The following is an 18,275-nucleotide window of genomic DNA, read 5'->3' as shown; positions in this document are numbered from 1 at the left end:
GCGCTGTGCTTGGGGAAAATAAAGTAAATCCACTTTTAATCTGAACGGCTGAAGGTGTTACTTTTTGTTTATATCACCACTATTTAATGATAAATATTTTCAGTGCTTCTGATAACCTGGGTGAGGACGGATCGATTTCTCTACCTTGTGGCTTGTATTAAAAAAGAGATAACTCAGCTCTTTTCTAGTTCGGAGCCTGCTAGGAAAAGGCCCATGTTTGACTGCTTTTTAAGTAGTGGTGACCACCCCCTTCCCTCATCCTCAAGAAAACCCTTTAGAAATGTTCTTAGATGAAAAATAAATACTAACCTTTCTGCTGAATTTTGTAACGGTCCGTTAACAGTAAAACAACCAAAAGAATTGTTAACAGCAGCAAACAAACTGGTTTGGAAGCTGAGATGTCAAGCGTGGGACGACGCCCAAGGCTTAGAGTTAAATTTGTGAAGAAACCGTACAGTTTTAAAGCGTCTCGAGCGAGTATGGGCATTTCTTTCTTGCAGAGGGCAGCGTCCCCTGCACGCCTGCACACTGGACGGGTGTCAGCTGCAATGATGTCTGAGAGCTCCCCTCGAACCCCCGACACCATTCACCCGCTTGTCAGCAGAGGCTGAGCAGGACTTTTCTTCCTTTCCGATCACCCTCTGCTCCTTTAAGGATGGAAAAATGTCACAGCGCACTAATTGTAAATGTTTCATAGCCCAGCTTCTCCACTCTCCTACATCAGCAATTTGCAGTTTTAATTTCACGGGTGTCTGTAATTATGTGAGTACAGCGAGGTGCACAGTAAAAACAAAGAGAAAAATCTTCAGAGCTTAGCAGCTTTACTTTTTGGCATGTTTTGTTAAATACTCTCGGTTTAATTTCCTCATGTTTTCAGTAGGAGAAAAATATTTAATACAAAGAATCTAATTTGACTGTAATCTTCCACGGCTGTTGCCTCAAAACCATGTGCAGTGGTGGAAACTGAATTGAGTGGGAGGGCAGGATCACGAGCACATGGTACCTCAGCATCAACCACTCCTCGCCGTGGGTACAGGGGGGGAATCGCAAAACTCGGAGGCGAATTCACCCGGCGCCTGAGCAGAACAGACCTTTGCGTGAAGGACCGGCACGGTTTCTCTCCCTTCCCTTGGCTGGGGGCACAGCTGAGTCAGAAAACCAGGTTTTGGGAAACTTAGGAAGAAGGGTTTGGGAGGCGCGTGAGCGTTTCGTCAGAACAGGGTCACCTCTTGGCTCAGGAAGAATTTATCACAAGAGCTGGGTAAAACCTCAGAGAATGAAAACAAAATGTAGTTAAGCCTCCTGATAAGGTCCTGTTTTAGCGATTCTTGCTCAAATACAACATTTTGAGACCTGACCTGCCCCCGGGGCTGGAGGGGCTCTTTCATCCCGGCCCAGGGACCAGCTTTATTCCCTCCGCGGGCTGCAGACAACAACCAGCCCCTCGGCAGCGGGTCCCTGAGTTGCCATTCTCATCTGACATTTCGCTTTCCTTCACGTCCCCCGGCGGGTTCCAGCCTCTTCAGCTGCAGGAACCGGCGGCTGGCTGACTTTTGTTATCTGGCAGAAAACGAAGGGCGTCCACAGGTCGCCTCTCCCTGTAGCTGCTCTCGAGATTGTTCTGAAGCGAGGGGAAGCCACAGCCCCATTGTCACTCCTGAGCCCTGGCTGATGGGACTTCAGCGCCTTTAAAAAAAAAAAAGGCTCCTGCTTTCTTCGCAGCATTTTAAAGAGGGATCGTCAACAGTAGCGAGGCTATAAGGAAAGAAAAAGGGCTAAAAATACCTTAATAAAACAAAAATGCATGCGGGAAGTGCAGATGGTGAGAGACAAGGGCATGGCAGCGCTGCACAAGCACAGGCTGCTGCTCCCCGCTATCGGTTTTATTTTTATACCAAGGCTACGGTGAAATTTCCTGCTAATAGTTCTTCACCTGCAGATGCCGAATGAGCAGCTGCTTGTGAAAACTCAGTAGCTGAAATGGTGGTACCGCGGGTTAATTGTAATTGGGTACATAAATCCCAGCCCGCGTTACTGTTTCGCCAGTGTAACTCTTACAATCACATTCTCAATGCAAATACTTGTTCTCATGAATTTGAAATTATCTCACCATTAATATTTTTCACATAGTTGTTGTTTTCTGGAAATGTTCCTCAGCTGATTTGCGGGAACGTGTTGGAGACGTTGAACGACGACCGACCCAAGGCGTGGAGCACGCAGGCATCTTCAAACCCAGAGCGACTCGTCTCAGCACCCGAATAACAAAACCGCTCCGTCCTTGATCCCAGCCCTCTGGTTTTCAGAGCAACTTTTTGATCAGCACAAACCCCTCTATTACCAACTACAAGGACTCTCGTTTTAAATTAGCCTCCTTATTAACATAAAAAAGTAAATAAAATGAGAAATGCTCAGCTGCCCCTGTGTTCTCACGATCCGACGTACAATAAAAGACCTTTTACATTCCTACGCCATACTTCATTCTTTCAATCCCCTTTCATTTTTACGACACAAGCCTGGTAATCAGGTATTAGTCTCACTGTTGAGCTTTACAGAGGATAAAATGCCAGATGATAAAAAACCCCCTGGTTGTTGCAAAGGCGTACACCCCTGGCCTCCCCGAGGGTTCACCGCTCCCCTCGCGTTAACAAGGAGCACATCTGGAGATGCCTCTTGTTTTGATCACTTGGTTTTAAAAGGGGAGGGAAAAAAGATGACCTCAAAAATTCTAACAAGTTCCTGACACATACACGGCTTTATAGCAACTAATTATCTGATATTGAAATCAGAGTCCCGCAAAGCAAGAGAGGTGACACAAACCCCAACGGCTCCACGCCAGCTTTGTTGCGGGGCTGTTGCTCACACAACAGCCAACTCCATCCGTACCCCGGCTGCTTCCGACCAGCGAACGACCACGGGCAAAAAAATTCTGATGTAAAGAAATCCAGCCAAAGGCAACACTTACCCCGTTTGCTTGCAGCAAATCTCTCCTGAAGGACACGGGGTGAGTTTAGGAGAACAAAAGCCTGGCCTAGCAATGGCGCGTTCGTGATAAACTGGGGACTCTGGTGCGGGCTGCGAGGTTCAAACCTGATGGAGGAGCCAGTGCCCACGCAGAGCTGGGGGGAGTCCGGGACACGGATTAAGGTGCTAAGCTTACTGATAAACCCTGCATTAAGAGCCAGCGGTGAGGGTGACCTGCCACCCTATTGCACGTATTTGAACTAAACCCAAAGCATGAGTCTGTACTGAGGTCACACAGGGAGAGGAGTGGACGGCAAGAGAAACATTTCAGGTTTGCACGCTGCGGTGGGCAGCAGCTATTGAATCAGACAACCGAGCCTCTCGCCTAACCGCTTGGCTGTGAGCACGCGGAGCCGCATCTCCCACCTCCAGGGGCTCGGCTCTTTGCGTGTCTCAGTACAGAGCAAGGAGCAATCGAGTCCCAGCTAAATACCAGTTGAAAGACCAGCCACAGGGCAGTTACAGGGGTGTAAAGATGCCTGGTCCTGGCACTGCCGTTATGCAAACCCTCCATCGATGGCGGCCTGGCTCCTTTGGAAGGTTTTGCTCGTCTTTGTAATTCACAGATCCGGAGACATCAGAACACGCAGTCGAGCCAACGCTCGAAACGAGGATCCTCGAGACATGCTACAGTTCCCCATTTGTGCTCTCGCGGCTCAGTGCTACCTAAAGGACCAGCACAGGAGTGTGGCATCGCTGCACAATGCAGAGCTCTAAGGCTTCCAGCGAGACACAAATATCCTGATATTGAAGCTGCATTTTTACCTTGAAAAGCAATTTGCAAACCCACAGAGCGATTCTGATAAGCCTCGCTGGAACCACATGTACTGAGTTTGCAAGAAAGATGCATTTACCCACCAGCCAACCCCAGGATTCAGGTCAGATGAATCTTCTTTCACTTTATCATCATCATCGCTTAAAAATCTTCTACAAGACACAGCGGGTCTCACGTACGCTGGCAGGAACTCACGGTTTGCAGAGCACGCAGGCAGCAGTTTGTATGAAACCTGATGAGCCTTTGGTGGGTTTAGCTGCGAACGTTAACTTGTGGTCCAAGCACCTGCAGAAGCACAGCCTGGTACCCAGCGGCCAGGAGCTGTAGGTGCGACCGGGGGTGCTCTACCACCGCGGGGGCCTTCCTCTCTTCTCAGAAAAATTTAAGGCTGTTGGGAGAGACCAAAGAGAAAAGGCAAGCACTGTCAGTCGTCTTTAAGCCCTTCTCCAAAAGCTTCGGCAGGAAGGATTCAGGCTTTGAAACGGCAGACCGTACCTAGCACTTCCCGCTCTTTTTACATCTGCTGGGTTAATATTTTGATGTGGATTGCTCTCGGTGGTGCATAGCTCCCAATTAACCTAGGGACTAATTCAAAGAATGTATTTGTTTCCAAGTAGACGTTAAAAACTTCATAAGAAGGTAACAAATATACAAGAAAGGGAAGAGAACTAAAAGGCTTTGGTTAGAAAATTAAAGTTGTTTGCCATGGCTTGATGGCTTAATCAGTCGATCAATATTGTTCACAGGGCAGGCAGGGAGGGAGCCATGAGCTGTGATGAAAAATGCATGAGGGGACAAGGGAGACCTGGGAGTAGAAAATTAAAAAGTCAGCCTGTTACATTTGTCCAATATTGGCAGAGAAATTAAAGTGGTTTGGGGAGGGGTGCTGGGAGGGAAGAGGGGAGCCGGCTGCAATATGCACTGCATAGCTGCTGCGGGTTGCCTTCACGAGGGAAACTTTCACATTAATTAAGTTGCTTTCTTAGCAAAAAGATGGATTTTGTAACCTTTAGCACTTGCAAGCGCCACAAGCGCAGTAGGTGGGGTTTGCACGTGGGAAAATAAAATGGGATTTCTTCACATCAGGGATGCAATCGAAGACTGCGTGTTCGGATTAGGGCGATGCTAACCAGGGTGAGGCAACGCACTTCTCCTGCAGGGGAGAGTCAGAAATCATCGTGCTATAAACAACAGTGCTGGAAGGATGCAGCTCTATACCGCGCACAACCTGAGCCACTAAAAGCAGCACTGTCGTTTCTGCATGTAGATTGGTTTCCTTTCCTCTCTCTTAAATGTGGCTGCTAGGATCCTGCAGCGGTGCTTGCCCTGCAGAAATAAGTATCAGGAGCAACGCAGTTCTAGAAGACGCCCTAGAAGAAGGGAGAGCCAACCACCCTTCAGGGATCGCGGTCCTTGCTGTTTGCCTTAAAGATTTGCGCCGTTTTAAAACCTGCAACAAAGTCCAATGATAAAAACCAAGCAAGGTCGCTCATCCTGCAATTAAACTGCTTTTTGTCACCCATCCCTTTTAACTAAGGGTAGAAAATAAAAATAATAATGTCCAGTAACCAAGCGACGAAGCTGAGGAAGAACAGCAAAACGCTGCCTTGTGAGAACGGCTTTTTAGCTCGAAGCGATCTCCCAGTTTCTATCCCTCACATTCAAAACTCGGAGCGAGCTCCTGCTTGGCCTGGAAATCCACGTCTGGGTGACCATCAGGCACCGGCCACCCAGCATTCACACCTGCAGGACAAGAAGCAGAGACAAGCACGTGCTGTATCCAAACTGCTGAAATTCGTGAGCTTTAGAAGGATTTAGACAGCTCAATTCCACTCCCCAAACGGCAACAGTCCAACCTGTTGCACTTCGAGGCTTGCAGGGACAGAAACCACTGCTTCTCCCCGGGCCTCTACGAGGGGAGGAGATTCCCTCCCCCTGCAGTTTTCCGGGGGAAGGAACGTGGCAAACAGGTTTGCGTTGCACGTCTGTAAGACAATTATTTTTGTACTGAGGTGCCTACAGTGAATTTTATGACTCTCCATCAGGCTTGCCAATTACAGGTTTAAAATTTCAGGCTCAATTAACACAGAGACTGGCTGATGCTGTTTTCTGCAACTAATTATCTCCAAGTGCCAAGACGCGATTCCACATACAATACTTTTGCGAACTTCAGGATTTGCTTTCTACACCATTATTTAAGCGTAAACAGAACGGAGCAGACGGCAGCGCCTAAAGCAGGCTGGATACCATATTATGACCTTTTCATTAACAAAAAAAGAAATGCTTACACTATCAGAAACCCAGGCCTCCTAATTAGTACAGTAACAGGACGGATAGCAGGGCCGCTTATTTACGAGGCGCTCTCTCATCTAAGATGCACACGTTGCTCTGTCTTGGGCGATCTCTGTACCGAGAAGGCTACTTGGGTCAAGTAACAGCGTGGCAAGTTGTCATTAGGTAATTCAATGGCAGCCGGATTTGAAACGGCCGTTAGCCCACTGCCATGGCCGTGTTTCTCTTCGGTGATTGGGAGGGGAAAAAAAAAAAAAAAGAAAAAAGTTGAAAAAAAGACAATCATCTCACTCACCACCATCCTCAAACAAATACATGCTCGTTCTTCACCCACAATGTTGTGCCTCCAAAGGAGTCACAAACATGTGTTTCCTTTCAAGTTTCTCTCTTTTCTACGAGCCAGTCTCGCACGGATTTCTGAACCTAGAAAGCTGAAGTTCCCACGTCCCGCGCTGTCCTCGCAGGAAGGAGCTGTTGCCTCTGGGAGCTCAGGCTTTTACGTTACCAGCAAACACAGTTAATTTAGTGTCACCCAAGTACAGCGTGATACTCAAGTTTCTTCATTTTTCAGTTCCACAGCTATGAAACGGGCTGTTTCGTAAACGCTGTAGGCTCAAATTAAATTCAAACAAGTGCTTCAAAGATCTCTGAACACCTTATTTCAATCAGCTGCAAAAAAAAGATTCCCTCCCCTTCCTGCCCTGTTTTTTTGTGCCCCCGCCCCCGTCTTTTTATTAAACGTGATTTACTTCACTCAGCATCCCTTGCTGAAAACCAAACCAAACCTTGCCACCACCAAAGCCGCCGAGAGCCGTGTCTTTTCTTTCTGCAGCAGCTTTTCACACAGGCGGAGGGAACCTCAAAAATTCATCTGCAGCACGATACCTTAACGTCGGCTTAGCTGGCAATTAACCAAGTGACAAAGCTTCCCCAGACCTCCCCTCACCAGCTCCCCAAAGCAAGCTTATTACCGAAGCCTTTGTGGCTTGTAAAGGAAACAAGGGCGCGCTAGCAGGGATGACAGTTGAATTAATCAAATCGGCTATCAGGAGATGACAGATGAAACCTACTGTCCTCGAGAAAATACCAGAGGAGACGCTTAACCCGCTACAGCCCCGGGCCAGCGAGCGTTCAGCTGGGCCAGGACCAGGGACCTTCCCGGTCTCTGGGTGAAGGAAAAACAGCCGGGGCTTGCAGGAGCTGAACGCTCCCATCCATCCCAAGTGCAACAATTACCGGGGGGAATTTACTCTTCGCTGGCGCGTTGCATGTAAATTTTAAATCATTTAGGAAACATGCTGTATGTGCCTGTGCTGCAGAAGCTGTGCTTCAGGGCTGAATTATTTTACTACTTTCAGTCCTAAAACATGACGAATTATGCACACTGCCACTGCTCATCACACGCTTTCTAACCACTTAATACAAGCGGATTTTGCTAACATTTTTCATTACAATTTTAGTAAAGGGAAACATCTGTTTCCCCCTGCCTTAAAAAGTACACTGCATCTTCTGAGCTGCCACATGCCTTTGAAATTCCATGTTTAATCAATGCCACAATCTCTTCCAGAAAAAGACCAGCGCTCAGATAGGCAGCCCTGCAACAACAACATCCCCCATCATATCAGCATGCGTGTTTAAACGCTTCCAGTTTTTCTAAACAAACGAGCAGCGTTGAAAAATCCACACCGAAACCAAGGGTTTTGTTCATCAAATAATGAAATAAATAGCACAAATTCTGGCATACAAAATTTATTTCAAGCTTATAAAAGTCTTCAACATTGCAAATTCTGTCACAAAACACAAACTGTAGGCAGATATTTTCATTAAGGTTTAGAATAATGATTATTACTGTCAGATCTCCCCAGACATATCATTTCAGCTCAGAAGCATCAAGCGATCGCACACAGCTTCTTACCATCTTCTTCAAAATACATTCGTCTCACGTGTACCTTGCAGACTGATGGCTTTTAAACAGTCAAATGTATTAGTGCAACCTCACTACTTAGTACAGGATGAAAGGTTCAGAAATGGAACCACCTATTAAAGCATCAGCTCTCCTCCGAGCCCGACAGATTGTTCACTCCTCCTGTATCAACGGCTGGGCTACTACTGCCTGCAAGTGTCATGAAAAGCTTCGAGTGTTCGGAAATCCCTCCACGTGGGTGGCAGGCCATCCTGCAGAAACTTTCCGCAGCGCTGGCATGGAGCCTGGAACAGCTTTATGTAACTTCTTAACCAGGTCTAAAAGGAAAAGAGAGAGAAATTAAGAAAACTGGATACGGATGTTCCCCTTTGTCATCATTCTTGTCAAACAGCAATAGCAAGGACAGAGAATGTACTTTGGCGAGGCCCCAGCGAGGTATACAGTGATTTTATAAACAGAAACATGCCGAAGATTACAAGGTCACCGTATAGCTGAATTCCCACTTTATTAATCATCTTTTGCCTTTTTAGTCACTTAAGCAAATGTGTTAATAGAAATTCATGCACTCTGAGCAGGAGGTATTCGCAGCTAGAGAATCATGATGGCAGGCAGGTACTGTAACGCTCCTCGTATTTTTACTGGGATATAATTGTTCTTGATGGGTACCTTCTCAAGCAAATATTGGTTTGTCTCTTCCTATGACCATCTATCACGCCCCTGCTGCAATCGTACTGCAATGGTCCGAACTCTTCACAGCTGAAGATAGAAGGACTTTCACAGCAAGCTAACTAACTTCCTCTCTAATGCAATTTTAAGATCAATACTCATTGGTCATAAAAATACTGTACCATTTTAAATCTGATTACACTGATAAATATATATATACATATATATATATACACAAAAGGCTAGTGCTGAACCACACAAGAGTAAGTTCAGGTGTTCCCAGGTAAAGCTCCTGCCTCTACAGTGGATTCTTCCCACCGTCACGCATCGCAATGAGCATTACGTAACTCAATTCCCAACTCAAGGAGATACACAACTAAAAACCACCTAGACCAGCAGATTTATACTGTGAAGGATGCACATGAATCTTGTCATTTAAAGTCCTATTGAATTACATCGATAAGAGAAAATTGTTCTCTGAAGAAGAGGTCAGCCGAGTTTATTGAAACAAATCCTTCCATCTTCATCAGAGCCTTCTCTATAGCAACCGAACCTTTGGCCGTCAATAACTCTCCTCCAAAAGAAGTAGATCTTCTCTGGGTTTAGCAGTAAATATGGGGACAAGGGCAACAGAACACTACAAGTAAATTGCTGTTATTTACTTCAGCTTGGATGGGCTTTGCTTGCACTACAGAGGAATCGAATTTTCTGAACCGTAGTACAAAAATAGGTAAATGAAGTTAAATTGTGCACTTGAGACATCTGTTGAAAGAAGAAAAAAAATGCGTTCTTCATTCCCATCAGAACATTAGGGCTTCGCTACATCCTGTCATGCGGATTGCACACTGACATGTGAAAGGACCAACATATTGACACTTCTGGTGTACATCTGGTTTTGCTTTGTTACAAGTTTTAGTAGTGTTTTATCAAATCAATAAGGCAGGTCCATGGCTTAAACAAACGTGCTACCAGTTCTATTAAACATCAATTTTCAGAAACATGTTGAAACATGGATTTGACCAGTAAGAGTTGCTTTCACCTTTCAAAACCTATTATTTTAAGATGTACTCCAAGAGAAGAGACCTTTGCAAATCTCTCACCTTAGTGGCCTTTTTATTAAATAAACAAACCAGCACAGCAGGTAAGGGAGTCTGACTGATCTGAAATTACACACTGGAAATTAAAGACATAAAAGACCCAGTGTTACTGTACACACCTAAAAGACTGAGAATGGCAAAATTAGATGTTTGTTTTCAAAAGTCCCAGTTACACTGCTCCAGGTGAAGGGGTAACGTAATGGAAGTTAAGTGAAGGAAAAAGTCTGAAGAGCAGAGAAAACTCTCCCAAAAGCCTCCTTTGGGAGACTGCAGGGCTGCTTGTATACAAGTTTATTTCACAAATAAAATTCTAAATACAAGCAGAATTAAAGGTGATAAACCTGCATATCAAGGTAGAACAGTATTTGATTAATTTTATTCAGTAAGAAAACAGCGGAATACTTCAGTAAGCATCTCCTCGATTCCCCACCTGCTGCTGTGCCGGGCAAGCACATGCAATTCCTTAGGAACAAAGTCGGGGCTGAAAGTGGATACAGCAGAATGGATTCTTCCCAAAAGTTTCCTCTTACTGGGGTACTTCCAGCGGAGCAGACTTTCTACATACAGAACTCAACTCCTTGCACAGGATGAACAGCGTGAAAGGGCTGGACCATAGCGAAGATTTTGGTTGAGAGAGTTTTTCCTATTGTCTTTAGAGATGACCCAGAATAGCTTTGCAAATAGGAATCATCAAGCAAATACTGAGACCTGTGACAGAAGACCCGTATACAGCTCAGTCTTCCATCACCAGTTATCCCAGGGTAATGAGAATGAGCTCTTCATCCTTGCTCCGGTATCAGATACAAAGAATTACAGTCATTCTCTACTGTCTAGCTTGTTTAAATAGGGGGAATTACAACTGCATCAGAACTGCCTCATGTCAATCACTGTGAGCATGCTGAAGTCTACCTGGAAAAATGTATTTTGCAATACACTTACCATGAAAGATCTGACTACCACATCTGGCATTTGAGGCAGCTGGTAGTGCAATAGAGCAGTGGTCGCATGATCTGTCACCTGTATCAGACAAAAGGAGAATATACGCTTATTCATTCTGTAATTCAGACCAAGCAGTGTTAATCTGCAGGAAGACAGTATAAATTCCATGGGCAAGTAGCAACCCAAGGATTACATGATGCTGAAGACATTCTCAAAATACTTTTGGGTAGCTTTTGCCAGCTAGCTTCCGTTCCCTCCGCCAACTTCATACAACAATCAGCTGAAGCAACCATGATAACTTCAAACGCATACACTAAAATCAAACACACCTTGGAAGTTCCAAAACATGATAAAAGCTAATATTGTTGGTAAAAGAATCTAGACTGGTGGCTAATGCAAGCCAAGTGATGAGGAAGGCATCCAGCTCTATGCCACATCGAGCAGTGCTAAACTAACATGCTTCGCTTCCCACTTTGGACAACCAACCCAGCCATAAAAAGAAAAAAAAAAAAAAAAGATCTTCTGTACCATATAAAATAAAAGCATCCACAGCAAATAATATTTAGCAAATAACTTTCAAATGACTACAGGGTAAGAGCAGAATCTGTGCTTCTGTGATTGAAATCCCATGTATTCTGTGAAATCACAAACAAGCAAAGTCATCAAACAAATCATGTCAGAGGAAAGCACTTTGGTTTTCTCTTTAAATGTTCCCATTTTTTCTTTGGTCATTTTTTTTAGAGAATATATTCCCTTAATCTATGATGATTTGCTCAACAGAAGAAAAAACATTGTCAATAATGTAGCTAAATTAAATAATTCTGGAGGACTAACTTCTAAGAATAGAGGTTAAGACTCAAAAAAACCCCAAAGCTTTGATTTTGCTGTGTTTTAGTGAAAAAAAACCTCAACCAAACAAACCCAAAACCAAAGCCCACCCCCTCCGCATAGGATAAAATACCCTGAATTGAAACTGCATTTTTACAGAAAAATGGGTACACTCCATTTTTTAATGGGAAAACTTAAAATATTTAACTCTTGTAGTCCTAATTTCAGGTTGCTTACATTGAACAAACAGGAACTGAGCTCTCAGTTTCATTTCCTCTGAAACCAGGAATCAATTAATATGATTATGGTTTATAAATACTTGCACTAGTAAAAGATTTCTGATAGAAAGCTTTTTAATTTCCCAGGCAGAGGTACAACAATATCTTACATCTGGGAATTACAGCTAGACAGAATACATATAAAATGGGTATCTATAATAACAAGAATAATTAAAGAAAAAAAATCAGGAAAACCAACCAATGCTTTGATAGATTTTTTTTTTTTTAATCCCTACCATTTTTAAATGTCAGCTATCAGCTTTCTAAGTTATTAGCACAGTCAACAGCTTGCTGCTTCTCAGAAGGTCCAGGCTTAATGCAGAAATTCTTGGCAAAATTCTTTGGGCTGGACTATTAAAGAATTCAAGACAACACAACCACAAGAGCTCCTTCCCATCTTGTAACTTGTACATCCATTAATGGTCCTCATCAGTAATATCAAAGCATCCAACAAACTACGTGATTGTCTAGTTAGCGATTAAATTGTATTTTCTAGTTTCAACGTGGAGAAGTAGTGCTCGTCTCAGGGCCTGCCTATGTATTTCCCAGGGCTTGTCTAGATACTACAGTAAATTTTGAGTAAGATAAAGTGTGAACTGAAATTACAATTGCTATTCCCAGCTAACTCCACTTGTTCCTAATTTGTATTTAGTCTAATTCAGCAATGTGAATTGTGCTGAAGCACTCAGACTTTCACTGGAGAAAAAGAGGCTCGTGCTTGGAGCTATTCAGGGAGGTGAATCTGTAAAAGATATATTCCTGAATAAATGCATGTATAGACAGGCTCTAATTCACACCATACAAACTTCCTCCGCAGAACACTACATCAAATCAGTCTGTCCTACACTGAATCCAGTTTTAAGTTATACTACAATTTTAGAAAGGGATTCTGCTCCCCATCATTCGTGCACATGCCTCACTCCAAAAGCAGCTCCATTCAGTGTGAATACGGACATGAGATTCTGACATTTGGAAGGGAAAACTTTTGGGACTGTGCACATTCTGGTGAGTTTGCAAAAATATTCACAAAATGGACCTCAACCTGCTTAAGCCATTTATATGCTACCGTATTAACAACAACAAAAAAAAATTAGAAATAACGTGATTAACAGTGCATTTATAGCACTGCATAATTCAAATCAGTCAATTCTTTTAAACACATCTCATGTAGCGTTCAGAAATGACTGTAATCCAAGCCCTAGTAGCTATGTGAATTTTTTTCTTTTAAGATGGTGCTTTTATAGGCTAGTACCAGACATGTCAAAGAATATAAAGTTCTGAAGATATTTATGAGCAGCCGCTCTCCTTCTGCTGTATTTCTACTTCTAACAAACTGTATTTTTCTTCCTGAACAACAAAGTTGTTTTCTCTTGGCACTGAAGAAAGTTGCTTTAAAAAATACTGCTATTAACAAATTTAAATTGACTGGCCACTTTGGCAAAGTTGCACATATGCTGTTCCTATTGTAATGTAAAGCTAATGAGATTCCACAGGGAGATAAAAGCCATCCCAGCATTGCTAGAACACTAATAATGTTTTCCGAACAAAAAGGAGGCAATTTCTACCATAAGCAAGCGCTGATAAAGTGCTTCTAAAAAAGATCAAAGTGGGTGTCAAATCTGAGGAAGGGGAGCAGGGGATGACCCCCACCCCGGCAAAGAACACGATGTCCAACAGAAAAGAGCCGGGCAAAGGATGAACTGGCCAGCGCATGGGAGTGAAGGAAGAATCAAACCCCCACAAGGTAACAGAGATGATGAGAGAAAGCACACACTGGCCAAGATTAAAAAAGAGAAGGAAAAAAAAAAACAAAGGGAAAAAAAAAAACCAAACGGGGGGGGGAGGAAGATCAATACCGAGCTTTACTAATGGCAATACGATTTCACACCAAAGCAAGGCAAAACAAACTGCATATGCGCCAGCTCACTTAAGGGACACGCTTTTTCTTCCAGCCAAGTTGGAATCACAAACTAATTTATTCTGGGTGTAGGATGACATTTTGTACATTTCAGGGTTTTATTTTATTAACTTCACTTTCATTGCTCTGCCTTACCTACTGCGAAGTTATTGGTCACCTTCTAATTTCTCTACCTCTTTTTATACGGGAACATATTCAGAAGAGCACACATTGATTGGGACAGCTGTTGCTCTGTACCTTGAAATAGATTTTCAAGAGATCTTGCAGAAAAGCTCAATATTTCACAATTCATATATTGAAAACCACTTGGAATTTTTGTCCGAAAAAAAAAGGCAAGGCAAGGCAATCTCCTGAAACACAATTTTGCTAAATAAAATAGCTATTGTTTAACTAAGCACTTTGAGACAGAGCAAAAGAGAGTTCAGTTACATGGAAAAGAAGAATTCTGGCAGAGAGACTCAATTTGAACAAGAAAACTTCCCTTCTTGTTAATAGCTAATTGTATCACCTGAGATTTTTTTTTTTTTCTCCTTTTCTCTCCCAAATTCAAGTTGACTATAACCATGTACTTCTCAAATGCATCTCTGCTCCCTTGTCTGGAGCACTGTACACATCAGGAATACAAAACGGACTGATAGGGGATCAAACCTAATCTTCATTGCGACTTCGTGCAAATGAAATCCTACACGCTTGTCGCTCTTGGCGAACAACCAGGCCCCAGCGGGGCTGGCCGGGTACCGGCCCGCCGCGAGAAGCTACCTGCTGAGCCCACGCCGCTGCTCTGCGGCAGAGCGGGGAGACACGGACTCCCGCCGTCCCTCTCGCAGCCGACTGCTCAGCTTGCCTGCTCGGTAAAGTTATCAATAGCCCATGAGACCAACACCCAGTGACGAGCAGAAAACAAAATCTCAACCGATCCAAAACCAGCCATCGCTATAGCATTTCTTTACCCACTTGATAGTAATGCTCTGCTGAAAGGTGCTTTCCAAAGGTGACACATTCAAAAAATGGCATTATGGGGCCCTGACGACACTTGTTAGTCATATAGCATTCTCAAAGCTGAAAATTCATTAAAAAAAAGGCAATTTTTTTTCCTACAATTTCTTTTCAGAAATAATTCTACAATTCACAGGTTGAGAAAGCTGAACAAGTGCTTCCTCTAAGTGGAATAAGAAGCACAAATGCAAAGACCTATGGTATAGCTTTGCTCCACCCTAGACTAGGTATGTTCCACAGATGTACGAAGCTATTCCTGGCATAAAAACTAAAACATAAAAATACAAACGTCACACAACTAAATTATAGAAGCTGTCTCTCTCTTCTAGTATTTTACCTGACCGCCAGTAAATAAGCTTTTCAAAAGTAGGTGCAAAACTTCTTTCAGGAGTCATAACTTTCCTTGCCACTTACTTATTGGTTTATTCCCTCAAGAACGGCACTGACAACTCCATCTAATATAAAGGGATTCTCTAAATCCCCTGAAAGTTTTTTCATTTTTTTTTTTTTTTAAGCCTTGCTAAGTTCATGGCCTTAACAGTAGCCTGTAACAATGAGTTCTGGAGAATGACCACAGCACTAAAAGAAAAAAAAAATTAAAGGAGGAAGTTATTTTATTAGTGTTTAGACCTTTTATAGTGTGGAAAACTGCACGAGGGCCTTTGTTCATTTCCAAGGGTTCCCATTCCTCAGTCTTCTCTCCAGGACCACAGCTGAGTCTCTCTGGAGGGAATCTGGTGCACAGAACCCAGCGCCGGAGAGGCGCTCGGAAGGATGATAAATGGTGCCCCTGCGAACAGGCACTGATGACTCCACACAAATCCTTTACACACCCTTCCCCACTCCCAATTCAGTAAAGCACTACCAGACTTCTCTGAAGCACAGGATTTATCACTTGTTTTCAAGAGCTCACAGAGTATTTAAGTTTGTATTTCGCTTGTTCTGCTTACTTGGACTGGGTCATAAGAGATTTTATTTCGCCTAAGCAGGTCTTTGAACAGGGCCAAGTACTGATCGTGCACAGGAGCAATCACGCAGGTGACCCTGGAACAGTCCATCTCCTCTCCTTGAACAGGCACCATCAATAGCCCAGTATTTCTCTCATGCATGCATTCATCCTGCATGTGATTTTATTCTGAGATTATTGACAAGAATACATCTTCATACATTACAATACTTATGTGCCCTTGTAGTGGTGAAAATTGTGCTCCCGAGTTCCATCGCTTTGGGATCACACAGCTCACAAACAGCTGGATTGGCACAAGCAGCGTCTCAGGGTTTAGGTTAAAACGTGCCTTGGGAAGAAGCATATCGAGCCAAAACAAAACCAGTTTGTGGCATGCTAAAACTGATAGGCCATTTAGGTGAAAATAAGAATGGGACTCTCAGATCAGAATGAAATATATGGGTTAAAAGTTACGAATATTGCACCATTCTCTACAATATGTATTTTTTTAATCCTCTGCACAATGACCTGGAATTATGCAGCCCTCAGGTACACTCTTCTTCTCACCAAGATTTAAGCCCCAAAATATTTCCTTATTTCTTGTTTTGTTCCTCCTCTTGCGCTAGTGGATCAAGAGATGCAAGGTGTTAAAATAAGGAGGTTTAAGATCAAAACAGTTGCTGCTCCTGTGGAGTTTAAATGTCAGACCAACATGGAAATCTGAAAAACCTTTTCTTTGCTCCTTGTGCTTTTGCCCTTTCAGCCTTCCCTCTCTTATTTCCCAGCTCCATTCTCTGAATCTAAGCCTGCTGGTGGATTCAATGCCTATAAAGCTTATTCACCCCAGGACCAGATTCAAGGAGTCTCCGGGGAACTTAGAAAATGACTGTACACTTTAACAGTAATGGGCCCTCTGGGAGCCGTCCCCCATCAAATTATACACACACGGGTATCCTGCCTAATAAGAAGGAGAGAGAAAAGGCTTGCTGACACAGCCAACGTTTGCAAACAAAAAGTCAGGACAAATTTAGCTTCGTTTGACAGGGTTGGATTGAAGATCAGAGGTCTCTGGTCCTTAACCTAGAAAGTCATGCTGCAACCCTGTGAGAATTTGACAGGCCTGCAGCTACCACTGGCAGGTATCTTGTGAGCTCCAGATGTTGCTATATTATCATTGAAGACAGAGCTGGAGAACTTGGTCCAGCTTTTAAAGAGAAACGGCCCTGCCCTTCAGAGGGGTGATTGATTTTACAGTATTAAAGGCGGCAGAGCTGAAAGGGCTACCCAGCCTCCGCGGTGGGAACAGTTACTCACCCGTATTTCTCCTTCTCGGCACGGCACTTCCACATCACGTTACTGGTGAGTGCCACGAGAAACACATTTAAGGAACATTCAGATGTGCTCTGACACATTTACTGATGATTTTTTAACGACATGAAAACATTTGTTCTGAAGATCCTGCAGTACAGATCCCGCACTAGTAACAGAGTATCATAGTTTCTCTAACACTATTTTATCTAGTTCCTTTATTTTGCTACTGCTACGTTACTATTCCTGGGTATTATAAATGATACAAGTGCGGCTTCAGAGAATAAAGAGAAAACCAAACCAAGCACAGCACCACAGGAAGAAAACTTACTATGCTGAACCACAGCATTTTCTATCATCTGTTTGAAAACTTGATTTAGGTCCTAGCCTTAACTTCTTTAACTATCAGCTCAATAGTACAGAATGTATTGATTAGAAAGTACCATCACCTTGCATTTTTATCACATTTTTCATGCAAGAATCCGACAGCACCATGCAACCAATTCAGCAATAGCTCCTGTGAAGGCAGCAAGTATCACCCCAGCCTAAGGGATGCAGAAAGCCGATCCAAAGAGAGGTTAAGTTGCCCAAGGTAACACAGTGACAGAGCTGGGAACGAAATGTATAAAACCACTATAAAAAAAATGCAGACAGCTCTTCAACTGGTTACAGGCAACGCTTTCTCCCGCAGTCTTTTCTTTCTGTTTTGGTTTGGGGTTTTTTTTTGTTTGTTTGGGGGTTTTTGTGTAAATATTAATGCATTTGATCTTACTTGCAGAGAGGGAAGTGGAGAACAGGAACTTAATATTCAGGGCACATCACATTACTTTAGAGAATTAGGAAGAGAATAAAGATTCTTATTTATCCATGACGCAGCCTCACAGGCAGCAGTAAGAGGGGTGTTTCACGTTCCTCACTGACCTCTTCCACCTTTGGTCTGAAGGCCATTACCTGGACCTGAAGAGAAATTTACTCTACGTATTTATGCTCCCTGAGTCCCTAACTTGGACTTCTAAGCAAACTGTACATTTAACTCTACTCTGTTACCTTGCATATAGACAATTAAAATTATATGATTATATATTATTATTATCATTTAGCACAAATTATGGCAATATGACCTAACCCTTCCAAGTTATTCTAAACCAAAACATCCAGGAAGACGATCTTACGCCCAAATGAGCTTACAGCCAAACACACACATGGGGAAATTGAGATGATGCACTTAATTACAGAACCGTAAATTTATTCCATTGCAAAAATTACTTTAAAGCATACTGATAGACA

At 43.2% G+C, this 18,275-nt stretch overlaps 1 protein-coding gene across 2 annotated transcripts in view; it reads right to left on the bottom strand.

Annotated features, from left to right (window-relative positions):
- Nucleotides 1-7,829: 7,829 nt before the first annotated feature.
- Nucleotides 7,830-18,275, bottom strand: part of MED27 (mediator complex subunit 27) — a 96,354-nt gene continuing 85,908 nt past the window's right edge. Inside the window, exons 7-8 of one of the 2 annotated variants that reach the window (XM_082327200.1) lie at nt 10,715-10,792; nt 7,830-8,329 (exon numbers count right to left, since the gene is read on the bottom strand). In XM_082327200.1, the coding sequence (XP_082183326.1) occupies nt 8,195-8,329; nt 10,715-10,792 (213 nt within the window). In that variant the 3' untranslated portion in view covers nt 7,830-8,194. Of the gene's footprint in view, nt 8,330-10,387; nt 10,484-10,714; nt 10,793-18,275 lie in introns of those variants that run through there. The other variant, XM_082327201.1, reaches the window with a different exon arrangement.

This window comes from Platalea leucorodia, assembly GCF_965183815.1.
Source record: "Platalea leucorodia genome assembly, chromosome: 15".
In the NCBI taxonomy this organism is placed as follows: Eukaryota; Metazoa; Chordata; class Aves; order Pelecaniformes; family Threskiornithidae; genus Platalea; species Platalea leucorodia.
The sequence above is the reverse complement of the archived record's forward strand: the minus strand, read 5'-3'. Positions and strand labels throughout refer to the sequence as shown.